The sequence below is a fragment of the Brienomyrus brachyistius genome, chromosome 2, assembly GCF_023856365.1.
Source record: "Brienomyrus brachyistius isolate T26 chromosome 2, BBRACH_0.4, whole genome shotgun sequence".
Classification (NCBI taxonomy): domain Eukaryota; kingdom Metazoa; phylum Chordata; class Actinopteri; order Osteoglossiformes; family Mormyridae; genus Brienomyrus; species Brienomyrus brachyistius.
In genome coordinates, this window is record NC_064534.1 from 35,509,457 (window position 1) to 35,537,190 (window position 27,734).

Consider the following 27,734-nt stretch of genomic DNA (forward strand, 5'->3'; position numbering starts at 1 on the left):
CTGTATTTAAAAGAACAGATTGGCCGGGGTAATTCACACCCTTCAATGCCAGCTTAATGTTTAGGTTAGTGGGAATCACAGAGGAATTAGGGATGGAAACTTCTTTGCTGGTGGTAGAAGCGGTCTGGTGAATTTTTAGAGAGAAGAGGCCGTCGATGTTTGAATGTAGAAAATAGTTCTGGCTGCAGCCTGCAGTATGGACTTGTTGGTGTGTGTAGCTCCCAGTGTTCTGACAGCGCGACGTTTTGGGGAAGCATGTGATTCAGCAGCTACCAGTGGGCTTCGTGCGGCGGAGATTTTGTGGCTGTTAGCGGAGTTGATAAGAGAGGGTCGTTAAGAGAAGCCTGCATGTAGTAGGCAAAGGAGTAATGTTTGCCGGCGGGGGACGTGCGGCGATTAACCTGTGCGGTAGTGAAAAGGAGTTAAAAAGAAGGAAGTGTGCGGATGCGGAAAGAATGAAATAATTGTGGTAGGCTGCCGGCTGAGTAGTTTGGTGAATGTTTGGTGTGGGTCCGGCGCTGCCGATTGGATGGTGGGGCTGCAGTGTGAGTCAGATAAAAAAAAAAAAAACCAGGAGTAGGATCCAATGGGACTAACTGGCATGTATAGACGCGTGTAATGCAAAAGGGCTGTTTTTGGTAGCATCTCGCGCTTACGGCCATACCACCCTGAACACGCCTGATCTCGTCTGATCTCGGAAGTCAAGCAGGGTAGGGTCTGGTTAGTACTTGGATGGGAGACCTCCTGGGAATACCAGATGCTGTAAGCTTTTCTCACTTTTACTTTATACAGGGGGCGCTCCACTTCACGATTAATTTAAATCTATCACTCCCCTTCCATTTTACTATTTTATATATATATATATTTTTTTTTTCTCTCATTCCTAAAGGCAGCTTTTAGAAACCGTTTTACTCTAAATACTTCCTGGTAATTCTAGGTGCTGTAAGCTGTTCGTGCCTTTCTTCCACCAGCCCGCGATCTTCTCACAAACTTGAAGACTGTCACTCCCCATTCACGTTTTACAACTTATTGTTAATGATAAAGAGACAGCTTTTTACACACAGTTTTAAACAAAGTACTGATATTATTCCTCTTCAACTGACCGCTTTGTTTTCTATGCAAAAACCACTTCGCCACAGAAGACTCGATATTATTGGCATAGCAAGTTCTGCTCTTCTCCTTTCAAAACTTGCTAAAAGCTGTATTTAAAAGAACAGATTGGCCGGGGTAATTCACACCCTTCAATGCCAGCTTAATGTTTAGGTTAGTGGGAATCACAGAGGAATTAGGGATGGAAACTTCTTTGCTGGTGGTAGAAGCAGTCTGGTGAATTTTTAGAGAGAAGAGGCCGTCGATGTTTGAATGTAGAAAATAGTTCTGGCTGCAGCCTGCAGTATGGACTTGTTGGTGTGTGTAGCTCCCAGTGTTCTGACAGCGCGACGTTTTGGGGAAGCATGTGATTCAGCAGCTACCAGTGGGCTTCGTGCGGCGGAGATTTTGTGGCTGTTAGCGGAGTTGATAACAGAGGGTCGTTAAGAGAAGCCTGCATGCAGTAGGCAAAGGAGTAATGTTTGCCGGCGGGGGACGTGCGGCGATTAACCTGTGCGGTAGTGAAAAGGAGTTAAAAAGAAGGAAGTGTGCGGATGCGGAAAGAATGAAATAATTGTGGTAGGCTGCCGGCTGAGTAGTTTGGTGAATGTTTGGTGTGGGTCCGGCGCTGCCGATTGGATGGTGGGGCTGCAGTGTGAGTCAGATAAAAAAAAAAAAACCAGGAGTAGGATCCAATGGGACTAACTGGCATGTATAGACGCGTGTAATGCAAAAGGGCTGTTTTTGGTAGTATCTCTCGCTTATGGCCATACCACCCTGAACACGCCCGATCTCGTCTGATCTCGGAAGCCAAGCAGGGTCGGGTCTGGTTAGTACTTGGATGGGAGACCTCCTGGGAATACCAAGTGCTGTAAGCCTTTCTCACTTTTACTTTATACAGGGGGCACTCCACTTCACGATTAATTTAAATCTATCACTCCCCTTCCATTTTACTATTTTATATATATATATATATATATATATATATATATATATATTTTTTTTTTTTTTTTCTCTCATTCCTAAAGGCAGCTTTTAGAAACCGTTTTACTCTAAATACTTCCTGGTAATTCTAGGTGCTGTAAGCTGTTCGTGCCTTTATTCCACCAGGGCGCGATCTTCTCACAAACTTGAAGACTGTCACTCCCCATTCACGTTTTACAACTTATTGTTAATGATAAAGAGACAGCTTTTTACACACAGTTTTAAACAAAGTACTGATATTATTCCTCTTCAACTGACCGCTTTGTTTTCTATGCAAAAACCACTTCGCCACAGAAGACTCGATATTATTGGCATAGCAAGTTCTGCTCTTCTCCTTTCAAAACTTGCTAAAAGCTGTATTTAAAAGAACAGATTGGCCGGGGTAATTCACACCCTTCAATGCCAGCTTAATGTTTAGGTTAGTGGGAATCACAGAGGAATTAGGGATGGAAACTTCTTTGCTGGTGGTAGAAGCGGTCTGGTGAATTTTTAGAGAGAAGAGGCCGTCGATGTTTGAATGTAGAAAATAGTTCTGGCTGCAGCCTGCAGTATGGACTTGTTGGTGTGTGTAGCTCCCAGTGTTCTGACAGCGCGACGTTTTGGGGAAGCATGTGATTCAGCAGCTACCAGTGGGCTTCGTGCGGCGGAGATTTTGTGGCTGTTAGCGGAGTTGATAACAGAGGGTCGTTAAGAGAAGCCTACATGCAGTAGGCAAAGGAGTAATGTTTGCCGGCGGGGGACGTGCGGCGATTAACCTGTGCGGTAGTGAAAAGGAGTTAAAAAGAAGGAAGTGTGCGTGTGGTAACTTTACTTAATAAATAAGCACCTGACCACGAAACGTGTTTAAGAACACTTTATATGCACGCATTTGTACACTTACACAAACGGATGGCAGGAGCTACATAACATGTGCCTTCTAGCATCGTAACCAAAACTTATTGAAAATAATCAAGACACCTGACCGGAAACTCTGTTAACATTTGCTGTACAAAAACTATACAGTTTTTCCCACTAGGTGGCAACATTGACCGATACATACATTACAGATTTAGATTACAACATCCCTCCCCCTTTAAGTTTACAACTGCTTCACATTTTCCAGGTTACTTGTTTTCTCTATATACATAGAAACCATATTAACAATGTTAATTCTCTTGCATTAACTAACTATATCTTCTTCCAGAACTTAGGTGCATTATAACTGCACCTCTTTCTTAAAGGTTTAATCTATTAGGAGGTTTGCGAGGACGCTGTGATTTGCGCACAACTCTTGGTGAAACTTCGGTTATAATTAGTTCAGCGGTTTTGGAAGAATCTACTGGTATGGGTCCAACATTAATTGGTGTCTCCACTTCTGCAAGGGACACAGACATCTCGGTGTGCGAAGCTCTCTCTGGCTCCGTCTCAGGATCATTTTCACTTCCTGGGAAATGACTTAGAGATGGCAAGTTTGTATCACAGAGATTTTCAGTACTCGCATCGTAATCATGTTGTGTCCTCACGTGATCCACATGTCTGCGTACTACACGTCCATCCGCTAGCTGCACAACATATGAGACCGGACCACTTGGTTTTAATACAGTCCCTGATAACCATTTCTGACTGCTTGTTTTACTGAAATCCCTCACATAGACTTTATCCTCTGGTTTAAATTCTCTCTTATGTGCTTGCTGGTTGAATTTCTCCTTTTGCTTTTCTTGTTTTCTCTCCACCCTTGCTTCCATGTTAGGGTGCAGCAAATCCAACCTTGATTTGGGCCTGCGTCCCATGAGCATCTCGGCTGGTGAGCGTGCTGTAGTGGATTGTGGCGTGAGACGATACTGAAACAAGAAACGTGAGAGACGAGTACTCAGTGAACCTCCTGTCATCTTTTTCAGACCTTCTTTCACTGTTTGTACTGCTCGCTCTGCCAACCCATTTGAGGCAGGATGAAAAGGTGCTGTACGGATATGATGAACTCCATTTTGCTTCATAAACTCTTGGAATAGTTCACTTGTGAATGTGGTACCATTATCTGTGACAAGCTTGTCGGGGAATCCATGCACTGCAAAAATCTGCCGTAGTTTCTCTATTGTTACAGCTGCCGTGATGTTGTGCATTATGTGTGCCTCTATCCATTTAGAGTGTGCATCCACCATAATCAAAAACATTTGTCCCAAAAATGGTCCCGCAAAATCTAAGTGCAACCTAGACCAAGGTCTAGCAGGCCACTCCCATGGATGTAAAAGTGCAGGTGCAGGGGAGTTCTGATTCAGCTGGCATTGTCTACAGGACTTCACTTTGTTCTCCAAATCCTGATCCATTTTTGGCCACCATACATAGGATCTCGCTAAACTTTTCATTCGTGACACCCCTGGGTGTGCCTCATGTACTTCCTCTATGATCTGTGAACGGCCAGGGGGTGGTACAACAACTCTTGCACCCCAAAAAATGCAGCCTCCTTGCAGGCTTAATTCTAGCTTCCGTTTTGCATAATGTCTCATCTCCTCCCCCTCCAAAATACTTGGCCATCCATGCAACAGATACATCTTAACTTTCGACAACAACGGGTCCCGCTCAGTCCATTGACTAATTTGTTTAGCCTGCAGTGGTATGTCAGCTAACCATTCCAATGAAAACACAGTTTCTGGAGGTACAGGTGCAACAGCCGCAAGTTCAGGTAACGGCAACCGACTCAGGGCATCAGCATTTGCATTATCCACACCCATTCTGTACACCAGTTTGTACTGATAAGCTGACAATGTGAGTGCCCATCGCTGTACTCTAGGCGAGGCCTGTGGTGAAATGCCTTTCTTCTCTCCCAACAGACTTAACAGAGGTTTGTGGTCAGTGAAAACTGTGAATGTCCGACCATAGAGATACTGATGAAAACGCTTCACAGCAAAAACCACAGCCAGACCTTCCTTGTCCAATTGTGAGTATCCCTTTTCTGCTGTACTCAAAGTACGCGAAGCAAATGCAATAGGCCTTTCTGACCTATCGTCCATTTTGTGAGCAAGGACTGCCCCTACTCCATACGGGGATGCGTCACAGGACAATATGATCTCTTTGTCAGGATCGAAATGGACCAACAGTCTGTCTGAGTGTAACAGCTCTTTCACCGCCTTGAAAGCCTGCTCTTGCTCCTTTTTCCAATGCCATGCAGTGTCACCCCTCAGTAGCTTGTACAAAGGGGACATCACAGTTGAAAGGTCAGGTAGAAACTTACCATAGTAATTTACCATTCCTAAAAATGATCTAAGTTCAGTGATGCCTTTAGGGCTTGGAGCATCTTTTATAGCCCTGACTTTTCCTTCCACTGGCTTAAGTCCTTCCGATGTAATTTCATGACCCAAGTAAGTCACGCTTGGTGCCAGGAATACACACTTATCCCGCTTCAGCCTTAACCCAGCTCTTAAAAGTCTTTCTAAAACCTTTTCCAAGTTTGCTAAATGTTCTCCCTCAGTGGCTCCTGTGATCAATATATCATCCAGATATACAGCCACTTGCTGAATGCCTTGCAACACTATGTCCATAGTTCTTTGAAAAATCGCTGGACTGGATGCAACACCAAAAACCAGGCGGTTGTATTTAAATAACCCTTTGTGAGTGTTAATGGTTACATATTCCTTAGATTCATCCTCTAGCATCAGCTGTTGATAAGCCTGACTCATGTCCAGTTTTGTGAAGAATTTACCTCCAGCCAGGGTAGCAAACAGGTCTTCCACTCTTGGCAGTGGGTATTCATCCAAGGTTGAGACTTGATTTACAGTGAGTTTATAATCCCCACATATTCTCACAGTTTTGTCTGGTTTTAAAACTGGAACAATAGGTGCTGCCCACTTGGAAAATTGTACCGTTTCTATAATGCCCAGTCTCTGCAACCTCTCTAGCTCTTCTTCCACTTTGCTTTTCATTGCATAGGGCACTGACCTTGGTTTGAAAAATCGTGGGGTGGCATTTGGGTCAACATGCAATTTTACTGTCACCCCTTTTAAAGTACCCAGCTCATCTCGAAAAACATCAGAGTATTTCTGCAGAATGTCCTCTACAGTGCGTACAAATTTAATTTCTTGCCAATTTAACTGAAGTTTTCTAAGCACATCACGTCCCAAAAGGCTAGGACCGCTACCTTTAGCTACCACCAATCTAACAGCAGCTCTCTGACCTCCAGTACACATGTGTACGTGCAACTCCCCCAGATGTGGAATGGATTGCCCTGTATATGTCCTGAGGTTCAAATTTGTAGGTCTAAGTGTGGGAGGGTCTGACCTCCAAGTGCTTTTGTAGGTATCTTCACTAATGACTGATGTAGAAGCCCCTGAATCAATCTCGAAAGTAATGTCTTGTCCGTTTACGTCCAAAGTGGCGTAATAAGGTACAGGAGGAAAATCACCACTTCGTATTCCATACATATTGTAGGCACATGCCGATTCCTCAGCTTGATTCTCCAAATGATTCGTTGCTGCCCTAAACTGTTTTGCACTTTTCTGTCCAGGGTTGCGTTTAAACTTAGAAGTCTTACATTGTTTAGCTAAATGTCCAACTTTTTTGCAGGAATGACAAACACTCTCCTTGAATTTGCACTCGTTTGCATAATGCTTCCCCCCACAGCGAAAACATTCAACGATTTTAGGCTGTTTACCAGTCTCTTTCCGGACCTGATGCACCGTTGCTGCCTGTGAAACCGCATGTCCCCTCTGAATGTCTTTTGCATTACTGTCAGCCATTTCCATACCCTGAGAAATATCAAAAGCCTTCTTGAAGGTTAATGGCGGTGTCTCTCCCAGCAACCGTCTTTGAATAGCCTCATTATTAATACCGCAAACAAGTCTGTCCCGAAGCATGTCATCCAACACTGCTCCGAAATCACAGTGCTCCGACAACTGCCTTAGCTCCGCCACGAAGTTAGCCACAGACTGACATTGCTTCCTGAAGTGACTGTGGAACTTGAAACGCTGGACTATCACAGATGGTTTCGGATTGTGGTGATTCGCCACGAGTTGGACGAGGTCGTCGTAAGGAATCTCTCCCGGTTTCCGCGGCGTGGCTAAATTCCGTATTAGCTTGTAAGTTTTAGCACCGCACGCACTCAAGAGAATGGAGCGCTTTCTGTCTCCATCAGAAATTCCATTTGCAGAGAAAAAGTGTCCTAACCTTTCTTCGTACTCTGTCCAATCCTCGGTTCCCTCCACGAATTCACCCACAGTCCCGAAAGTAGTCATCTTGCCAGCACTCCCTCCGCGCGAAAAAAAAAATTCACCTCGTCGCCAAAATATGTGGTAACTTTACTTAATAAATAAGCACCTGACCACGAAACGTGTTTAAGAACACTTTATATGCACGCATTTGTACACTTACACAAACGGATGGCAGGAGCTACATAACATGTGCCTTCTAGCATCGTAACCAAAACTTATTGAAAATAATCTAGACACCTGACCGGAAACTCTGTTAACATTTGCTGTACAAAAACTATACAGTTTTTCCCACTAGGTGGCAACATTGACCCATACATACATTACAGATTTAGATTACAACAGTGCGGATGCGGAAAGAATGGAATAATTGTGGTAGGCTGCCGGCTGAGTAGTTTGGTGAATGTTTGGTGTGGGTCCGGCGCTGCCGATTGGATGGTGGTGCTGCAGTGTGAGTCAGATAAAAAAAAAAAAACCAGGAGTAGGATCCAATGGGACCAACTGGCATGTATAGACGCGTGTAATGCAAAAGGGCTGTTTTTGGTAGCATCTCTCGCTTACAGCCATACCACCCTGAACATGCCTGATCTTGGAAGCTAAGCAGGGTTGGGTCTGGTTAGTATTTGGATGGAAAACCACCTGGGAGTACCAGGTGCTGTAAGCTTTTCTCACTTTTACTTTATACAGGGGGCACTCCACTTCACGATTAATTTAAATCTATCACTCCCCTTCCGTTTTACTATTTTATATATATATATTTTTCTCTCATTCATAAAGGCAGCTTTTACACACCGTTTTACTCTAAATACTGCCTGGTAATTCTAGCTGCTGTAAGCTGTTCGTGCCTTTATTCCACCAGGGCGCGATCTTCTCACAAACTTGAAGACTGTCACTCCCCATTCACGTTTTACAACTTATTGTTAATAATAAAGAGACAGCTTTTTACACACAGTTTTAAACAAAGTACTGATATAATTCCTCTTCAACTCACCACTTTGTTTTCTATGCAAAAACCACTTCACTACAGAAGACTCGATATTATTGGCATAGCAAGGTCTGCTCTTCTCCTCCTTTCAAAACTCGCTAAAAGCTGTATTTAAAAGAGCAGGTTGGACGGGGTAATTCACACCCTTCAATGCCAGATTAATGTTTAGGTTAGTGGGAATCACAGAGGAATTAGGGATGGAAACTTCTTTGCTGGTGGTAGAAGCGGTCTGGTGAATTTTTAGAGAGAAGAGGCCGTCGATGTTTGAATGTAGAAAATTGTTCTGGCTGCAGCCTGCAGTATGGACTTGTTGGTGTGTGTAGCTCCCAGTGTTCTGACAGCGCGACGTTTTGGGGAAGCATGTGATTCAGCAGCTACCAGTGGGCTTCGTGCGGCGGAGATTTTGTGGCTGTTAGCGGAGTTGATAACAGAGGGTCGTTAAGAGAAACCTGCATGCGGTAGGCAAAGGAGTAATGTTTGCCGGCGGGGGACGTGCGGCGATTAACCTGTGCGGTAGTGAAAAGGAGTTAAAGAGAAGGAAGTGTGCGGATGCGGAAAGAATGGAATAATTGTGGTAGGCTACCGGCTGAGTAGTTTGGTGAATGTTTGGTGTGGGTCCGGCGCTGCCGATTGGATGGTGGTGCTGCAGTGTGAGTCAGATAAAAAAAAAAAAAACCAGGAGTAGGATCCAATGGGACTAACTGGCATGTATAGACGCGTGTAATGCAAAAGGGCTGTTTTTGGTTGTGTCTCTCGCTTACGGCCATACCACCCTGAACACGCCCGATCTCGTCTGATCTCGGAAGCTAAGCAGGGTAGTGTTTGGTTAATACTTGGATGGGAGACCACCTGGGAATACCAGGTGCTGTAAGCTATTCTCACTTTTACTTTATACAGGGGGCGCTCCACTTCACGATTAATTTAAATCTATCACTCCCCTTCCATTTTACTATTTTATATATACATATATATATTTTTCTCTCTTTCATAAAGGCAGCTTTTGGAAACCGTTTATCTTTTAATACTGTCTGGTAATTCTAGGTGCTGTAAGCTGTTCGTGCCTTTATTCCACCAGGGCGCGATCTTCTCACAAACTTGAAGACTGTCACTCCCCATTCACGTTTTACAACTTATTGTTAATAATAAAGAGACAGCTTTTTACACACAGTTTTAAACAAAGTACTGATATAATTCATCTTCAACTCACCGGTTTGTTTTCTATGCAAAAACCACTTGACCACAGAAGACTCGATATTATTGGCATAGCAAGGTCTGCTCTTCTCCTCCTTTCAAAACTCGCTAAAAGCTGTATTTAAAAGAGCAGGTTGGCCGGGGTAATTCACACCCTTCAATGCCAGCTTAATGTTTAGGTTAGTGGGAATCACAGAGGAATTAGGGATGGAAACTTCTTTGCTGGTGGTAGAAGCGGTCTGGTGAATTTTTAGAGAGAAGAGACCGTCGATGTTTGAATGTAGAAAATTGTTCTGGCTGCAGCCTGCAGTATGGACTTGTTGGTGTGTGTAGCTCCCAGTGTTCTGACAGCGCGACGTTTTGGGGAAGCATGTGATTCAGCAGCTACCAGTGGGCTTCGTGCGGCGGAGATTTTGTGGCTGTTAGCGGAGTTGATAACAGAAGGTCATTAAGAGAAGCCTGCATGCGGTAGGCAAAGGAGTAATGTTTGCCGGCGGGGGACGTGCGGCGATTAACCTGTGCGGTAGTGAAAAGGAGTTAAAGAGAAGGAAGTGTGCGGATGCGGAAAGAATGGAATAATTGTGGTAGGCTGCCGGCTGAGTAGTTTGGTGAATGTTTGGTGTGGGTCCGGCGCTGCCGATTGGATGGTGGGGCTGCAGTGTGAGTCAGATAAAAAAAAAAAAAACCAGGAGTAGGATCCAATGGGACTAACTGTTATGTATCGACGCATGTAATGCAAAAGAGCTGTTTTTGGTAGTGTCTCTCACTTACGGCCGTACCACCCTGAACACGCCCGATCTCGGAAGCTAAGCAGGGTAAGGTCTGGTTAGTACTTGGATGGGAGACTGCCTGGTAATACCAGGTGCTGTAAGCTTTTCTCACTTTTACTTTATACAGGGGGCGCTCCACTTCACGATTAATTTAAATCTATCACTCCCCTTCCATTGTACTATTTTACATATATATTTTTTTTCTCTCTCTTTCATAAAGGCAGCTTTTGGAAACCGTTTTACTCTTAATACTGCCTGGTAATTCTAGGTGCTGTAAGCTGTTCGTGCCTTTATTCCACCAGGGCGCGATCTTCTCACAAACTTGAAGACTGTCACTCCCCATTCATGTTTTACAACTTATTGTTTATGATAAAGAGACAGCTTTTTACACACAGTTTTAAACAAAATACTGATTTAATTCCTCTTCAACTCACCGCTTTGTTTTCTATGCAAAAACCACTTCGCCACAGAAGACTCGATATTATTGGCATATTATCTGCTCTTCTCCTCCTTTCAAAACTTGCTAAAAGCTGTATTTAAAAGAGCAGGTTGGCCGGGGTAATTCACACCCTTCAATGCCAGCTTAATGTTTAGGGTAGTGGGAATAACAGAGGAATTAGGGATGGAAACTTCTTTGCATGGTGGTAGAAGCGGTCTGGTGAATTTTTACAGAGAAGAGGCCGTCGATGTTTGAATGTAGAAAATTGTTCTGGCTGCAGCCTGCAGTATGGACTTGTTGGTGTGTGTAGCTCCCAGTGTTCTGACAGCGCGAAGTTTTGGGGAAGCATGTGATTCAGCAGCTACCAGTGGGCTTCGTGCGGCGGAGATTTTGTGGCTGTTAGCGGAGTTGATAACAGAGGGTCGTTAAGAGAAGCCTGCATGCAATAGGCAAAGGAGTAATGTTTGCCGGCGGGGAACGTGCGGCGATTAACCTGTGCGGTAGTGAAAAGGAGTTAAAAAGAAGGAAGTGTGCGGATGCGGAAAGAATGGAATAATTGTGGTAGGTTGCCGGCTGAGTACTTTGGTGAATGTTTGGTGTGGGTCCGGCGCTGCCGATTGGATGGTGGGGCTGCAGTGTGAGTCAGATAAAAAAAAAAAAAAAGAACATTAGTAGGATCCAATGGGACCAACTGGCATGTATAGAGGCGTGTAATGCAAAAGGGATGTTTTTGGTGGCATCTCTCGCTTACGGCCATACCACCCTGAACACGCCCGATCTCATCTGATCTCGGAAGCTAAGCAGGGTAGGGTCTGGTTAGTACTTGGATGGGAGATCACCTGGGAATACCAGGTGCTGTAAGCTTTCTCACTTTTACTTTATACAGGGGGCGCTCCACTTCACGATTAATTTAAATCTATCACTCCCCTTCCATTTTACTATTTTATATATATATATTTTTTTTTTCTCTCTTTCATAAAGGCAGCTTTTACACACCGTTTTACTCTAAATACTGCCTGGTAATTCTAGGTGCCGTAAGCTGTTCGTGCCTTTATTCCACCAGGGCGCGATCTTCTCACAAACTTGAAGACTGTCACTCCCCATTCACGTTTTACAACTTATTGTTAATGATAAAGAGACAGCTTTTTACACACAGTTTTAAACAAAGTACTGATATTATTCCTCTTCAACTGACCGCTTTGTTTTCTATGCAAAAACCACTTCGCCACAGAAGACTCGATATTATTGGCATAGCAAGTTCTGCTCTTCTCCTTTCAAAACTTGCTAAAAGCTGTATTTAAAAGAACAGATTGGCCGGGGTAATTCACACCCTTCAATGCCAGCTTAATGTTTAGGTTAGTGGGAATCACAGAGGAATTAGGGATGGAAACTTCTTTGCTGGTGGTAGAAGCGGTCTGGTGAATTTTTAGAGAGAAGAGGCCGTCGATGTTTGAATGTAGAAAATTGTTCTGGCTGCAGCCTGCAGTATGGACTTGTTGGTGTGTGTAGCTCCCAGTGTTCTGACAGCGTGACGTTTTGGGGAAGCATGTGATTCAGCAGCTACCAGTGGGCTTCGTGCGGCGGAGATTTTGTGGCTGTTAGCGGAGTTGATAACAGAGGGTCGTTAAGAGAAGCCTGCATGCAGTAGGCAAAGGAGTAATATTTGCCGGCGGGGGACGTGCGGCGATTAACCTGTGCGGTAGTGAAAAGGAGTTAAAAAGAAGGAAGTGTGCGGATGCGGAAAGAATGGAATAATTGTGGTAGGCTGCCGGCTGAGTAGTTTGTTGAATGTTTGGTGTGGGTCCGGCGCTGCCGATTGGATGGTGGGACTGCAGTGTGAGTCAGATCAAAAAAAAAAAAACCAGGAGTAGGATCCAATGGGACTAACTGGCATGTATAGACGCGTGTAATGCAAAAGGGCTGTTTTTGGTCACGTCTCTCGCTTATGGCCATACCACCCTGAACACGCCCGATCTCATCCGATCTCGGAAGCCAAGCAGGGTAGGGTCTGGTTAGTACTTGGATGGGAGACCTCCTGGGAATACCAGGTGCTGTAAGCTTTTCTCACTTTTACTTTATACAGGGGGCGCTCCACTTCACGATTAATTTAAATCTATCACTCCCCTTCCATTTTACTATTTTATATATATATATATATTTTTCTCTCATTCATAAAGGCAGCTTTTACACACCGTTTTACTCTAAATACTTCCTGGTAATTCTAGGTGCTGTAAGCTGTTCGTGCCTTTATTCCACCAGGGCGCGATCTTCTCACAAACTTGAAGACTGTCACTCCCCATTCACGTTTTACAACTTATTGTTAATGATAAAGAGACAGCTTTTTACACACAGTTTTAAACAAAGTACTGATATTATTCCTCTTCAACTGACCGCTTTGTTTTCTATGCAAAAACCACTTCGCCACAGAAGACTCGATATTATTGGCATAGCAAGTTCTGCTCTTCTCCTTTCAAAACTTGCTAAAAGCTGTATTTAAAAGAACAGATTGGCCGGGGTAATTCACACCCTTCAATGCCAGCTTAATGTTTAGGTTAGTGGGAATCACAGAGGAATTAGGGATGGAAACTTCTATGCTGGTGGTAGAAGCGGTCTGGTGAATTTTTAGAGAGAAGAGGCCGTCGATGTTTGAATGTAGAAAATTGTTCTGGCTGCAGCCTGCAGTATGGACTTGTTGGTGTGTGTAGCTCCCAGTGTTCTGACAGCGCGACGTTTTGGGGAAGCATGTGATTCAGCAGCTACCAGTGGGCTTCGTGCGGCGGAGATTTTGTGGCTGTTAGCGGAGTTGATAACAGAGGGTTGTTAAGAGAAGCCTGCATGCAGTAGGCAAAGGAGTAATGTTTGCCGGCGGGGGACGTGCGGCGATTAACCTGTGCGGTAGTGAAAAGGAGTTAAAAAGAAGGAAGTGTGCGGATGCGGAAAGAATGGAATAATTGTGGTAGGCTGCCGGCTGAGTAGTTTGGTGAATGTTTGGTGTGGGTCCGGCGCTGCCGATTGGATGGTGGGGCTGCAGTGTGAGTCAGATAAAAAAAAAAAAAAAAAAACAGGAGTAGGATCCAATGGGACTAACTGGCATGTATAGACGCGTGTAATGCAAAAGGGCTGTTTTTGGTCACGTCTCTCGCTTATGGCCATACCACCCTGAACACGCCCGATCTCATCCGATCTCGGAAGCCAAGCAGGGTAGGGTCTGGTTAGTAGTTGGATGGGAGACCTCCTGGGAATACCAGGTGCTGTAAGATTTTCTCACTTTTACTTTATACAGGGGGCGCTCCACTTCACGATTAATTTAAATCTATCACTCCCCTTCCATTTTACTATTTTATATATATATATATTTTTCTCTCATTCATAAAGGCAGCTTTTACACACCGTTTTACTCTAAATACTTCCTGGTAATTCTAGGTGCTGTAAGCTGTTCGTGCCTTTCTTCCACCAGCCCGCGATCTTCTCACAAACTTGAAGACTGTCACTCCCCATTCACGTTTTACAACTTATTGTTAATGATAAAGAGACAGCTTTTTACACACAGTTTTAAACAAAGTACTGATATTATTCCTCTTCAACTGACCGCTTTGTTTTCTATGCAAAAACCACTTCGCCACAGAAGACTCGATATTATTGGCATAGCAAGTTCTGCTCTTCTCCTTTCAAAACTTGCTAAAAGCTGTATTTAAAAGAACAGATTGGCCGGGGTAATTCACACCCTTCAATGCCAGCTTAATGTTTAGGTTAGTGGGAATCACAGAGGAATTAGGGATGGAAACTTCTTTGCTGGTGGTAGAAGCGGTCTGGTGAATTTTTAGAGAGAAGAGGCCGTCGATGTTTGAATGTAGAAAATTGTTCTGGCTGCAGCCTGCAGTATGGACTTGTTGGTGTGTGTAGCTCCCAGTGTTCTGACAGCGCGACGTTTTGGGGAAGCATGTGATTCAGCAGCTACCAGTGGGCTTCGTGCGGCGGAGATTTTGTGGCTGTTAGCGGAGTTGATAACAGAGGGTCGTTAAGAGAAGCCTGCATGCAGTAGGCAAAGGAGTAATGTTTGCCGGCGGGGGACGTGCGGCGATTAACCTGTGCGGTAGTGAAAAGGAGTTAAAAAGAAGGAAGTGTGCGGATGCGGAAAGAATGGAATAATTGTGGTAGGCTGCCGGCTGAGTAGTTTGGTGAATGTTTGGTGTGGGTCCGGCGATGCCGATTGGATGGTGGGGCTGCAGTGTGAGTCAGATAAAAAAAAAAAAAAAAAACAGGAGTAGGATCCAATGGGACTAACTGGCATGTATAGACGCGTGTAATGCAAAAGGGCTGTTTTTGGTAGCATCTTTCGCTTACGGCCATACCACCCTGAACATGCCCGATCTCGTTTGATTTCGGAAGCTAAGCAGCGTAGGGTATGGTTAGTACTTGGATGGGAGACCACCTGGGAATACCAGGTGCTGTAAGCTTTTCTCACTTTTACTTTATACAGGGGGTGCTCCACTTCATGATTAATTTAAATCTATCACTCCCCTTCCATTTTACTATTTTATATATATATATATTTTTTTCTCTCATTCATAAAGGCAGCTTTTAGAAACCGTTTTACTCTAAATACTTCCTGGTAATTCTAGGTGCTGTAAGCTGTTCGTGCCTTTATTCCACCAGGGCGCGATCTTCTCACAAACTTGAAGACTGTCACTCCCCATTCACGTTTTACAACTTATTGTTAATGATAAAGAGACAGCTTTTTACACACAGTTTTAAACAAAGTACTGATATTATTCCTCTTCAACTGACCGCTTTGATTTCTATGCAAAAACCACTTCGCCACAGAAGACTCGATATTATTGGCATAGCAAGTTCTGCTCTTCTCCTTTCAAAACTTGCTAAAAGCTGTATTTAAAAGAACAGATTGGCCGGGGTTATTCACACCCTTCAATGCCAGCTTAATGTTTAGGTTAGTGGGAATCACAGAGGAATTAGGGATGGAAACTTCTTTGCTGGTGGTAGAAGCGGTCTGGTGAATTTTTAGAGAGAAGAGGCCGTCGATGTTTGAATGTAGAAAATTGTTCTGGCTGCAGCCTGCAGTATGGACTTGTTGCTGTGTGTAGCTCCCAGTGTTCTGACAGCGCGACGTTTTGGGGAAGCATGTGATTCAGCAGCTACCAGTGGGCTTCGTGCGGCGGAGATTTTGTGGCTGTTAGCGGAGTTGATAACAGAGGGTCGTTAAGAGAAGCCTGCATGCAGTAGGCAAAGGAGTAATGTTTGCCGGCGGGGGACGTGCGGCGATTAACCTGTGTGGTAGTGAAAAGGAGTTAAAAAGAAGGAAGTGTGCGGATGCGGAAAGAATGGAATAATTGTGGTAGGCTGCCGGCTGAGTAGTTTGGTGAATGTTTGGTGTGGGTCCGGCGCTGCCGATTGGATGGTGGGGCTGCAGTGTGAGTCAGATAAAAAAAAAAAAAAAAAAACAGGAGTAGGATCCAATGGGACCAACTGGCATGTATAGAGGCGTGTAATGCAAAAGGGCTGTTTTTGGTAGCGTCTCTCGCTTGTGGCCATACCACCCTGAACACGCCCGATCTCGTCTGATCTCGGAAGCTAAGCAGGGTAGGGTCTGGTTAGTACTTGGACGGGAGACCTCCTGGGAATACCAGGTGCTGTAAGCTTTTCTCACTTTTACTTTATACAGGGGGCGCTCCACTTCACGATTAATTTAAATCTATCACTCCCCTTCCATTTTACTATTTTATATATATATTTTTATTTTCTCTCTTTCATAAAGGCAGCTTTTACACACCGTTTTACTCTAAATACTGCCTGGTAATTCTAGGTGCTGTAAGCTCTTCGTGCCTTTATTCCACCAGGGCGCGATCTTCTCACAAACTTGAAGACTGTCACTCCCCATTCACGTTTTACAACTTATTGTTAATGATAAAGAGACAGCTTTTTACACACAGTTTTAAACAAAGTACTGATATTATTCCTCTTCAACTGACCGCTTTGTTTTCTATGCAAAAACCACTTCGCCACAGAAGACTCGATATTATTGGCATAGCAAGTTCTGCTCTTCTCCTTTCAAAACTTGCTAAAAGCTGTATTTAAAAGAACAGATTGGCCGGGGTAATTCACACCCTTCAATGCCAGCTTAATGTTTAGGTTAGTGGGAATCATAGAGGAATTAGGAATGGAAACTTCTTTGCTGGTGGTAGAAGCGGTCTGGTGAATTTTTAGAGAGAAGAGGCCGTCGATGTTTGAATGTAGAAAATTGTTCTGGCTGCAGCCTGCAGTATGGACTTGTTGGTGTGTGTAGCTCCCAGTGTTCTGACAGCGCGACGTTTTGGGGAAGCATGTGATTCAGCAGCTACCAGTGGGCTTCGTGCGGCGGAGATTTTGTGGCTGTTAGCGGAGTTGATAACAGAGGGTCGTTAAGAGAAGCCTGCATGCAGTAGGCAAAGGAGTAATGTTTGCTGGCGGGGGACGTGCGGCGATTAACCTGTGCGGTAGTGAAAAGGAGTTAAAAAGAAGGAAGTGTGCGGATGCGGAAAGAATGGAATAATTGTGGTAGGCTGCCGGCTGAGTAGTTTGGTGAATGTTTGGTGTGGGTCCGGCGTTGCCGATTGGATGGTGGGGCTGCAGTGTGAGTCAGATAAAAAAAAAAAAAAAAAAACAGGAGTAGGATCCAATGGGACCAACTGGCATGTATAGAGGCGTGTAATGCAAAAGGGCTGTTTTTGGTAGCATCTCTCGCTTGTGGCCATACCACCCTGAACACGCCCGATCTCGTCTGATCTTGGAAGCTAAGCAGGGTAGGGTCTGGTTAGTACTTGGATGAGAGACCTCCTGGGAATACCAGGTGCTGTAAGCTTTTCTCACTTTTACTTTATACAGGGGGCGCTCCACTTCACGATTAATTTAAATCTATCACTCCCCTTCCATTTTACTATTTTATATATATATTTTTATTTTCTCTCTTTCATAAAGGCAGCTTTTACACACCGTTTTACTCTAAATACTGCCTGGTAATTCTAGGTGCTGTAAGCTCTTCGTGCCTTTATTCCACCAGGGCGCGATCTTCTCACAAACTTGAAGACTGTCACTCCCCATTCACGTTTTACAACTTATTGTTAATGATAAAGAGACAGCTTTTTACACACAGTTTTAAACAAAGTACTGATATTATTCCTCTTCAACTGACCGCTTTGTTTTCTATGCAAAAACCACTTCGCCACAGTAGACTCGATATTATTGGCATAGCAAGTTCTGCTCTTCTCCTTTCAAAACTTGCTAAAAGCTGTATTTAAAAGAACAGATTGGCCGGGGTAATTCACACCCTTCAATGCCAGCTTAATGTTTAGGTTAGTGGGAATCACAGAGGAATTAGGGATGGAAACTTCTTTGCTGGTGGTAGAAGCGGTCTGGTGAATTTTTAGAGAGAAGAGGCCGTCGATGTTTGAATGTAGAAAATTGTTCTGGCTGCAGCCTGCAGTATGGACTTGTTGGTGTGTGTAGCTCCCAGTGTTCTGACAGCGCGACGTTTTGGGGAAGCATGTGATTCAGCAGCTACCAGTGGGCTTCGTGCGGCGGAGATTTTGTGGCTGTTAGCGGAGTTGATAACAGAAGGTCATTAAGAGAAGCCTGCATGCGGAAGGCAAAGGAGTAATGTTTGCCGGCGGGGGACGTGCGGCGATTAACCTGTGAGGTAGTGAAAAGGACTTAAAGAGAAGGAAGTGTGCGGATGCGGAAAGAATGGAATAATTGTGGTAGGCTGCCGGCTGAGTAGTTTGGTGAATGTTTGGTGTGGGTCCGGCGCTGCCGATTGGATGGTGGTGCTGCAGTGTGAGTCAGATAAAAAAAAAAAAAAAACCAGGAGTAGGATCCAATGGGACCAACTGGCATGTATAGAGGCGTGTAATGCAAAAGGGCTGTTTTTGGTAGCATCTCACGCTTACGGCCATACCTTCCTGAACACGCCCGATCTCGTCTGATTTTGGAAGCTAAGCAAGGTAGGGTCTGGTTAGTACTTGGATGGGAGACCACCTGGGAATACCAGGTGCTGTAAGCTTTTCTCACTTTTACTTTATACAGGGGGCGATCCACTTCACGATTAATTTAAATCTAGCACTCCCCTTCCATTTTACTATTTTATATATATATATATATTTTTTCTCTCTTTCATAAAGCCAGCTTTCAGAAACCGTTTTACTCTAAATACTTCCTGGTAATTCTAGGTGCTGTAAGCTGTTCGTGCCTTTATTCCACCAGGGCGCGATCTTCTCACAAACTTGAAGACTGTCACTCCCCATTCACGTTTTACAACTTATTGTTAATGATAAAGAGACAGCTTTTTACACACAGTTTTAAACAAAGTACTGATATAATTCCTCTTCAACTCACCACTTTGTTTTCTATGCAAAAACCACTTCACCACAGAAGACTCGATATTATTGGCATAGCAAGGTCTGCTCTTCTCCTCCTTTCAAAACTCGCTAAAAGCTGTATTTAAAAGAGCAGGTTGGCCGGGGTAATTCACACCCTTCAATGCCAGATTAATGTTTAGGTTAGTGGGAATCACAGAGGAATTAGGGATGGAAACTTCTTTGCTGGTGGTAGAAGCGGTCTGGTGAATTTTTAGAGAGAAGAGGCCGTCGATGTTTGAATGTAGAAAATTGTTCTGGCTGCAGCCTGCAGTATGGACTTGTTGGTGTGTGTAGCTCCCAGTGTTCTGACAGCGTGACGTTTTGGGGAAGCATGTGATTCAGCAGCTACCAGTGGGCTTCGTGCAGCGGAGATTTTGTGGCTGTTAGCTGAGTTGATAGCAGTGGGTCGTTAAGAGAAGCCTGCATGCGGTAGGCAAATGAGTAATGTTTGCCGGCAGGGGACGTGCGGCGATTAACCTGTGAGGTAGTGAAAAGGACTTAAAGAGAAGGAAGTGTGCGGATGCGGAAAGAATGGAATAATTGTGGTAGGCTGCCGGCTGAGTAGTTTGGTGAATGTTTGGTGTGGGTCCGGCGCTGCCGATTGGATGGTGGGGCTGCAGTGTGAGTCAGATAAAAAAAAAAAAAAAGAACATTAGTAGGATCCAATGGGACCAACTGGCATGTATAGAGGCGTGTAATGCAAAAGGGCTGTTTTTGGTAGCATCTCTCGCTTACGGCCAAACCATCCTGAAAACGCCCGATCTCAGAAGCCAAGCAGGGTAGGGTCTGGTTAGTACTTGGATGGGAGACCTCCTGGGAATACCAGGTGCTGTAAGCTTTTCTCACTTTTACTTTATACAGGGGGCACTCCACGATTAATTTAAATCTATCACTCCCCTTCCGTTTTACTATTTTATATATATTTTTTTTTTCTTTCATTCATAAAGGCAGCTTTTACACACCGTTTTACTCTAAATACTGCCTGGTAATTCTAGGTGCTGTAAGCTCTTCGTGCCTTTATTCCACCAGGGCGCGATCTTCTCACAAACTTGAAGACTGTCACTCCCCATTCACGTTTTACAACTTATTGTTAATGATAAAGAGACAGCTTTTTACACACAGTTTTAAACAAAGTACTGATATTATTCCTCTTCAACTGACCGCTTTGTTTTCTATGCAAAAACCACTTCGCCACAGAATATTTGATATTATTGGCATAGCAAGTTCTGCTCTTCTCCTTTCAAAACTTGCTAAAAGCTGTATTTAAAAGAGCAGGTTGGCCGGGGTAATTCACACCCTTCAATGCCAGATTAATGTTTAGGTTAGTGGGAATCACAGAGGAATTAGGGATGGAAACTTCTTTGCTGGTGTTAGAAGCGGTCTGGTGAATTTTTAGAGAGAAGAGGCCGTCGATGTTTGAATGTAGAAAATAGTTCTGGCTGCAGCCTGCAGTATGGACTTGTTGGTGTGTGTAGCTCCCAGTGTTCTGACAGCGCGACGTTTTGGGGAAGCATGGGATTCAGCAGCTACCAGTGGGCTTCGTGCGGCGGAGATTTTGTGGCTGTTAGCGGAGTTGATAACAGAGGGTCGTTAAGAGAAGCCTACATGCAGTAGGCAAAGGAGTAATGTTTGCTGGCGGGGGACGTGCGGCGATTAACCTGTGCGGTAGTGAAAAGGAGTTAAAAAGAAGGAAGTGTGCGGATGCGGAAAGAATGGAATAATTGTGGTAGGCTGCCGGCTGAGTAGTTTGGTGAATGTTTGGTGTGGGTCCGGCGCTGCCGATTGGATGGTGGGGCTGCAGTGTGAGTCAGATAAAAAAAAAAAAAACAGGAGTAGGATCCAATGGGACTAACTGGCATGTATAGACGCGTGTAATGCAAAAGGGCTGTTTTTGGTAACATCTCTCGCTTACGGCCATACCACCCTGAACACGCCCGATCTTGTCTGATCTCGGAAGCTAAGCAGGGTAGGGTCTGGTTAGTACTTGAATGGGAGACCACCTGGGAATACCAGGTGCTGTAAGCTTTTCTCACTTTTACTTTATACAGGGGGCGCTCCACTTCACGATTAATTTAAATCTATCACTCCCCTTCCATTTTACTATTTTATATATATATATATATATATATATATTTTTTTTTTTTTTTTTTTTTTTCTCTCATTCATAAAGGCAGCTTTTAGAAACCGTTTTACTCTAAATACTTCCTGGTAATTCTAGGTGCTGTAAGCTGTTCGTGCCTTTATTCCACCAGGGCGCGATCTTCTCACAAACTTGAAGACTGTCACTCCCCATTCACGTTTTACAACTTATTGTTAATGATAAAGAGACAGCTTTTTACACACAGTTTTAAACAAAGTACTGATATTATTCCTCTTCAACTGACCGCTTTGTTTTCTATGCAAAAACCACTTCGCCACAGAAGACTCGATATTATTGGCATAGCAAGTTCTGCTCTTCTCCTTTCAAAACTTGCTAAAAGCTGTATTTAAAAGAACAGATTGGCCGGGGTAATTCACACCCTTCAATGCCAGCTTAATGTTTAGGTTAGTGGGAATCACAGAGGAATTAGGGATGGAAACTTCTTTGCTGGTGCTAGAAGCGGTCTGGTGAATTTTTAAAGAGAAGAGGCCGTCGATGTTTGAATGTAGAAAATTGTTCTGGCTGCAGCCTGCAGTATGGACTTGTTGGTGTGTGTAGCTCCCAGTGTTCTGACAGCGCGACGTTTTGGGGAAGCATGTGATTCAGCAGCTACCAGTGGGCTTCGTGCGGCGGAGATTTTGTGGCTGTTAGCGGAGTTGATAACAGAGGGTCGTTAAGAGAAGCCTACATGCAGTAGGCAAAGGAGTAATGTTTGCCGGCGGGGGACGTGCGGCGATTAACCTGTGCGGTAGTGAAAAGGAGTTAAAAAGAAGGAAGTGTGCGGATGCGGAAAGAATGGAATAATTGTGGTAGGCTGCCGGCTGAGTAGTTTGGTGAATGTTTGGTGTGGGTCCGGCGCTGCCGATTGGATGGTGGGGCTGCAGTGTGAGTCAGATAAAAAAAAAAAAAACCAGGAGTAGGATCCAATGGGACTAACTGGCATGTATAGACGCGTGTAATGCAAAAGGGCTGTTTTTGGTAGCATCTCTCGCTTACGGCCATACCACCCTGAACATGCCCGATCTCGTCCGATCTCAGAAGCCAAGCAGACTAGGGTCTGGTTAGTACTTGGATGGGAGACCTACTGGGATAACCCTGTGCTGTAAGCTTTTCTCACTTTTACTTTATACAGGGGGCGCTCCACTTCACGATTAATTTAAATCTATCACTCCCCTTCCATTTTACTATTTTATATATATATATATATATATATATATATATATTTTTTTTTTTCTCTCATTCATAAAGGCAGCTTTTACACACCGTTTTAATCTAAATACTTCCTGGTATTTCTAGGTGCTGTAAGCTGTTCGTGCCTTTATTCCACCAGGGCGCGATCTTCTCACAAACTTGAAGACTGTCACTCCCCATTCACGTTTTACAACTTATTGTTAATGATAAAGAGACAGCTTTTTACACACAGTTTTAAACAAAGTACTGATATTATTCCTCTTCAACTGACCGCTTTGTTTTCTATGCAAAAACCACTTCGCCACAGAAGACTTGATATTATTGGTATAGCAAGTTCTGCTCTTCTCCTTTCAAAACTTGCTAAAAGCTGTATTTAAAAGAACAGATTGGCCGGGGTATTTCACACCCTTCAATGCCAGCTTAATGTTTAGGTTAGTGGGAATCACAGAGGAATTAGGGATGGAAACTTCTTTGCTGGAGGTAGAAGCGGTCTGGTGAATTTTTAGAGAGAAGAGGCCGTCGATGTTTGAATGTAGAAAATTGTTCTGGCTGCAGCCTGCAGTATGCACTTGTTGGTGTGTGTAGCTCCCAGTGTTCTGACAGCGTGACGTTTTGGGGAAGCATGTGATTCAGCAGCTACCAGTGGGCTTCGTGCGGCGGAGATTTTGTGGCTGTTAGCGGAGTTGATAACAGAGGGTCGTTAAGAGAAGCCTACATGCAGTAGGCAAAGGAGTAATGTTTGCCGGCGGGGGACGTGCGGCGATTAACCTGTGCGGTAGTGAAAAGGAGTTAAAAAGAAGGAAGTGTGCGGATGCGGAAAGAATGGAATAATTGTGGTAGGCTGCCGGCTGAGTAGTTTGGTGAATGTTTGGTGTGGGTCCGGCGCTGCCGATTGGATGGTGGGGCTGCAGTGTGAGTCAGATAAAAAAAAAAAAAACAGGAGTAGGATCCAATGGGACTAACTGGCATGTATAGACGCGTGTAATGCAAAAGAGCTGTTTTTGGTAGCATCTCTCGCTTACGGCTATTCCACCCTGAACACGCCCGATCTCGTCTCATCTCGGAAGCCAAGCAGGTTAGGGTCTGGTTAGTACTTGGATGGGAGACCTCCTGGGAATACCAGGTGCTGTAAGCCTTTCTCACTTTTACTTTATACAGGGGGCGCTCCACTTCACGATTAATTTAAATCTATCACTCCCCTTCCATTTTACTATTTTATATATATATTTTTTTTTTTTCTCTCATTCCTAAAGGCAGCTTTTAGAAACCGTTTTACTCTAAATACTTCCTGGTAATTCTAGGTGCTGTAAGCTGTTCGTGCCTTTATTCCACCAGGGCGCGATCTTCTCTCAAACTTGAAGACTGTCACTCCCCATTCACGTTTTACAACTTATTGTTAATGATAAAGAGACAGCTTTTTACACACAGTTTTAAACAAAGTACTGATATTATTCCTCTTCAACTGACCGCTTTGTTTTCTATGCAAAAACAACTTCGCCACAGAAGACTTGATATTATTGGTATAGCAAGTTCTGCTCTTCTCCTTTCAAAACTTGCTAAAAGCTGTATTTAAAAGAACAGATTGGCCGGGGTATTTCACACCCTTCAATGCCAGCTTAATGTTTAGGTTAGTGGGAATCACAGAGGAATTAGGGATGGAAACTTCTTTGCTGGTGGTAGAAGCGGTCTGGTGAATTTTTAGAGAGAAGAGGCCGTCGATGTTTCAATGTAGAAAATAGTTCTGGCTGCAGCCTGCAGTATGCACTTGTTGGTGTGTGTAGCTCCCAGTGTTCTGACAGCGTGACGTTTTGGGGAAGCATGTGATTCAGCAGCTACCAGTGGGCTTCGTGCGGCGGAGATTTTGTGGCTGTTAGCGGAGTTGATAACAGAGGGTCGTTAAGAGAAGCCTACATGCAGTAGGCAAAGGAGTAATGTTTGCCGGCGGGGGACGTGCGGCGATTAACCTGTGCGGTAGTGAAAAGGAGTTAAAAAGAAGGAAGTGTGCGGATGCGGAAAGAATGGAATAATTGTGGTAGGCTGCCGGCTGAGTAGTTTGGTGAATGTTTGGTGTGGGTCCGGCGCTGCCGATTGGATGGTGGGGCTGCAGTGTGAGTCAGATAAAAAAAAAAAAAACAGGAGCAGGATCCAATGGGACTAACTGGCATGTATAGACGCGTGTAATGCAAAAGGGCTGTTTTTGGTAGCATCTCTCGCTTACGGCCATACCACCCTGAACACGCCCGATCTCGTCTCATCTCGGAAGCCAAGCAGGGTAGGGTCTGGTTAGTACTTGGATGGGAGACCTCCTGGGAATACCAGGTGCTGTAAGCCTTTCTCACTTTTACTTTATACAGGGGGCGCTCCACTTCACGATTAATTTAAATCTATCACTCCCCTTCCATTTTACTATTTTATATATATATATTTTTATTTTCTCTCATTCCTAAAGGCAGCTTTTAGAAACCGTTTTACTCTAAATACTTCCTGGTAATTCTAGGTGCTGTAAGCTGTTCGTGCCTTTATTCCACCAGGGCGCGATCTTCTCACAAACTTGAAGACTGTCACTCCCCATTCACGTTTTACAACTTATTGTTAATGATAAAGAGACAGCTTTTTACACACAGTTTTAAACAAAGTACTGATATTATTCCTCTTCAACTGACCGCTTTGTTTTCTATGCAAAAACAACTTCGCCACAGAAGACTCGATATTATTGGCATAGCAAGTTCTGCTCTTCTCCTTTCAAAACTTGCTAAAAGCTGTATTTAAAAGAACAGATTGGCCGGGGTAATTCACACCCTTCAATGCCAGCTTAATGTTTAGGTTAGTGGGAATCACAGAGGAATTAGGGATGGAAACTTCTTTGCTGGTGGTAGAAGCGGTCTGGTGAATTTTTAGAGAGAAGAGGCCGTCGATGTTTGAATGTAGAAAATAGTTCTGGCTGCAGCCTGCAGTATGGACTTGTTGGTGTGTGTAGCTCCCAGTGTTCTGACAGCGCGACGTTTTGGGGAAGCATGTGATTCAGCAGCTACCAGTGGGCTTCGTGCGGCGGAGATTTTGTGGCTGTTAGCGGAGTTGATAACAGAGGGTCGTTAAGAGAAGCCTGCATGCATTATACAAAGGAGTAATGTTTGCCGGCGGGGGACGTGCGGCGATTAACCTGTGCGGTAGTGAAAAGGAGTTAAAAAGAAGGAAGTGTGCGGATGCGGAAAGAATGGAATAATTGTGGTAGGCTGCCGGCTGAGTAGTTTGGTGAATGTTTGGTGTGGGTCCGGCGCTGCCGATTGGATGGTGGTGCAGCAGTGTGAGTCAGATAAAAAAAAAAAAAACCAGGAGTAGGATCCAATGGGACTAACTGGCATGTATAGACGCGTGTAATGCAAAAGGGCTGTTTTTGGTCGCGTTTCTCGCTCATGGCCATACCACCCTGAACACGCCCGATCTCATCCGATCTCGGAAGCCAAGCAGGGTAGGGTCTGGTTAGTACTTGGATGGGAGACCTCCTGGGAATACCAGGTGCTGTAAGCTTTTCTCACTTTTACTTTATACAGGGGGCGCTCCACTTCACGATTAATTTAAATCTATCACTCCCCTTCCATTTTACTATTTTATATATATATATATTTTTCTCTCATTCATAAAGGCAGCTGTTACACACCGTTTTACTTTAAATACTTCCTGGTAATTCTAGGTGCTGTAAGCTGTTCGTGCCTTTATTCCACCAGGGCGCGATCTTCTCACAAACTTGAAGACTGTCACTCCCTATTCACGTTTTACAACTTATTGTTAATGATAAAGAGACAGCTTTTTACACACAGTTTTAAACAAAGTACTGATATTATTCCTCTTCAACTGACCGCTTTGATTTCTATGCAAAAACTGCTTCGCCACAGAAGACTCGATATTATTGGCATAGCAAGTTCTGCTCTTCTCCTTTCAAAACTTGCTAAAAGCTGTATTTAAAAGAACAGATTGGCCGGGGTAATTCACACCCTTCAATGCCAGCTTAATGTTTAGGTTAGTGGGAATCACAGAGGAATTAGGGATGGAAACTTCTTTGCTGGTGGTAGAAGCGGTCTGGTGAATTTTTAGAGAGAAGAGGCCGTCGATGTTTGAATGTAGAAAATTGTTCTGGCTGCAGCCTGCAGTATGGACTTGTTGGTGTGTGTAGCTCCCAGTGTTCTGACAGTGCGACGTTTTGGGGAAGCATGTGATTCAGCAGCTACCAGTGGGCTTCGTGCGGCGGAGATTTTGTGGCTGTTAGCGGAGTTGATAACAGAGGGTCGTTAAGAGAAGCCTGCATGCAGTAGGCAAAGGAGTAATGTTTGCCGGCGGGGGACGTGCGGCGATTAACCTGTGCGGTAGTGAAAAGGAGTTAAAAAGAAGGAAGTGTGCGGATGCGGAAAGAATGGAATAATTGTGGTAGGCTGCCGGCTGAGTAGTTTGGTGAATGTTTGGTGTGGGTCCGGCGCTGCCGATTGGATGGTGGTGCTGCAGTGTGAGTCAGATAAAAAAAAAAAAAACCAGGAGTAGGATCCAATGGGACTAACTGGCATGTATAGACGCGTGTAATGCAAAAGGGCTGTTTTTGGTCGCGTCTCTCGCTTATGGCCATACCACCCTGAACACGCCCGATCTCATCCGATCTCGGAAGCCAAGCAGGGTAGGGTCTGGTTAGTACTTGGATGGGAGACCTCCTGGGAATACCAGGTGCTGTAAGCTTTTCTCACTTTTACTTTATACAGGGGGCGCTCCACTTCACGATTAATTTAAATCTATCACTCCCCTTCCATTTTACTATTTTATATATATTTTTTTTTCTCTCATTCATAAAGGCAGCTGTTACACACCGTTTTACTTTAAATACTTCCTGGTAATTCTAGGTGCTGTAAGCTGTTCGTGCCTTTATTCCACCAGGGCGCGATCTTCTCACAAACTTGAAGACTGTCACTCCCCATTCACGTTTTACAACTTATTGTTAATGATAAAGAGACAGCTTTTTACACACAGTTTTAAACAAAGTACTGATATTATTCCTCTTCAACTGACCGCTTTGTTTTCTATGCAAAAACAACTTCGCCACAGAAGACTCGATATTATTGGCATAGCAAGTTCTGCTCTTCTCCTTTCAAAACTTGCTAAAAGCTGTATTTAAAAGAACAGATTGGCCGGGGTAATTCACACCCTTCAATGCCAGCTTAATGTTTAGGTTAGTGGGAATCACAGAGGAATTAGGGATGGAAACTTCTTTGCTGGTGGTAGAAGCGGTCTGGTGAATTTTTAGAGAGAAGAGGCCGTCGATGTTTGAATGTAGAAAATAGTTCTGGCTGCAGCCTGCAGTATGGACTTGTTGGTGTGTG

At 44.2% G+C, this 27,734-nt stretch overlaps 1 protein-coding gene, 14 non-coding genes and 5 pseudogenes across 15 annotated transcripts; 19 read left to right on the forward strand and 1 right to left on the reverse strand.

The window, feature by feature from the left end:
* The first annotated feature begins 650 nt into the window (after positions 1-650).
* Positions 651-769, forward strand: LOC125732361 (5S ribosomal RNA). Its single transcript, XR_007391742.1, has one exon. It is a non-coding gene; the product is annotated as a 5S ribosomal RNA (ribosomal RNA).
* Positions 770-1,848: 1,079 nt separating this feature from the next.
* On the forward strand, positions 1,849-1,967 carry LOC125735583 (5S ribosomal RNA). The gene has a single exon (XR_007394877.1). It is a non-coding gene; the product is annotated as a 5S ribosomal RNA (ribosomal RNA).
* A 1,734-nt stretch (positions 1,968-3,701) lies between these two features.
* LOC125715605 (uncharacterized protein K02A2.6-like) lies at positions 3,702-7,538 on the reverse strand. Its single transcript, XM_048987368.1, has 2 exons — positions 5,750-7,538; positions 3,702-3,893 (listed from the first exon to the last, which is right to left on the reverse strand). The coding sequence occupies exons 1-2, from the start codon at positions 7,275-7,277 to the stop codon at positions 3,799-3,801; spliced, it is 1,623 nt and encodes a 540-aa protein (XP_048843325.1). The 5' UTR covers positions 7,278-7,538; the 3' UTR covers positions 3,702-3,798.
* Positions 7,539-7,805: 267 nt separating this feature from the next.
* LOC125732173 (5S ribosomal RNA) lies at positions 7,806-7,914 on the forward strand (annotated as a pseudogene).
* Positions 7,915-8,990: 1,076 nt separating this feature from the next.
* LOC125736973 (5S ribosomal RNA) lies at positions 8,991-9,109 on the forward strand. Its single transcript, XR_007396240.1, has one exon. It is a non-coding gene; the product is annotated as a 5S ribosomal RNA (ribosomal RNA).
* Positions 9,110-10,191: 1,082 nt separating this feature from the next.
* LOC125732229 (5S ribosomal RNA) lies at positions 10,192-10,300 on the forward strand (annotated as a pseudogene).
* Positions 10,301-11,380: 1,080 nt separating this feature from the next.
* On the forward strand, positions 11,381-11,499 carry LOC125732807 (5S ribosomal RNA). Its single transcript, XR_007392174.1, has one exon. It is a non-coding gene; the product is annotated as a 5S ribosomal RNA (ribosomal RNA).
* Positions 11,500-12,576: 1,077 nt separating this feature from the next.
* LOC125732551 (5S ribosomal RNA) lies at positions 12,577-12,695 on the forward strand. Its single transcript, XR_007391927.1, has one exon. It is a non-coding gene; the product is annotated as a 5S ribosomal RNA (ribosomal RNA).
* Positions 12,696-13,776: 1,081 nt separating this feature from the next.
* LOC125735684 (5S ribosomal RNA) lies at positions 13,777-13,895 on the forward strand. The gene has a single exon (XR_007394977.1). It is a non-coding gene; the product is annotated as a 5S ribosomal RNA (ribosomal RNA).
* Positions 13,896-14,973: 1,078 nt separating this feature from the next.
* On the forward strand, positions 14,974-15,092 carry LOC125731140 (5S ribosomal RNA). The gene has a single exon (XR_007391425.1). It is a non-coding gene; the product is annotated as a 5S ribosomal RNA (ribosomal RNA).
* A 1,081-nt stretch (positions 15,093-16,173) lies between these two features.
* On the forward strand, positions 16,174-16,292 carry LOC125734644 (5S ribosomal RNA). Its single transcript, XR_007393947.1, has one exon. It is a non-coding gene; the product is annotated as a 5S ribosomal RNA (ribosomal RNA).
* A 1,080-nt stretch (positions 16,293-17,372) lies between these two features.
* Positions 17,373-17,491, forward strand: LOC125736815 (5S ribosomal RNA). Its single transcript, XR_007396083.1, has one exon. It is a non-coding gene; the product is annotated as a 5S ribosomal RNA (ribosomal RNA).
* Positions 17,492-18,569: 1,078 nt separating this feature from the next.
* On the forward strand, positions 18,570-18,688 carry LOC125729982 (5S ribosomal RNA). The gene has a single exon (XR_007390363.1). It is a non-coding gene; the product is annotated as a 5S ribosomal RNA (ribosomal RNA).
* A 1,084-nt stretch (positions 18,689-19,772) lies between these two features.
* On the forward strand, positions 19,773-19,881 carry LOC125731984 (5S ribosomal RNA; annotated as a pseudogene).
* A 1,068-nt stretch (positions 19,882-20,949) lies between these two features.
* On the forward strand, positions 20,950-21,068 carry LOC125734452 (5S ribosomal RNA). Its single transcript, XR_007393763.1, has one exon. It is a non-coding gene; the product is annotated as a 5S ribosomal RNA (ribosomal RNA).
* A 1,105-nt stretch (positions 21,069-22,173) lies between these two features.
* LOC125732104 (5S ribosomal RNA) lies at positions 22,174-22,292 on the forward strand (annotated as a pseudogene).
* A 1,098-nt stretch (positions 22,293-23,390) lies between these two features.
* Positions 23,391-23,509, forward strand: LOC125731548 (5S ribosomal RNA; annotated as a pseudogene).
* Positions 23,510-24,586: 1,077 nt separating this feature from the next.
* LOC125736177 (5S ribosomal RNA) lies at positions 24,587-24,705 on the forward strand. The gene has a single exon (XR_007395462.1). It is a non-coding gene; the product is annotated as a 5S ribosomal RNA (ribosomal RNA).
* A 1,078-nt stretch (positions 24,706-25,783) lies between these two features.
* Positions 25,784-25,902, forward strand: LOC125734213 (5S ribosomal RNA). Its single transcript, XR_007393535.1, has one exon. It is a non-coding gene; the product is annotated as a 5S ribosomal RNA (ribosomal RNA).
* Positions 25,903-26,977: 1,075 nt separating this feature from the next.
* LOC125732553 (5S ribosomal RNA) lies at positions 26,978-27,096 on the forward strand. The gene has a single exon (XR_007391929.1). It is a non-coding gene; the product is annotated as a 5S ribosomal RNA (ribosomal RNA).
* Positions 27,097-27,734: the final 638 nt, after the last annotated feature.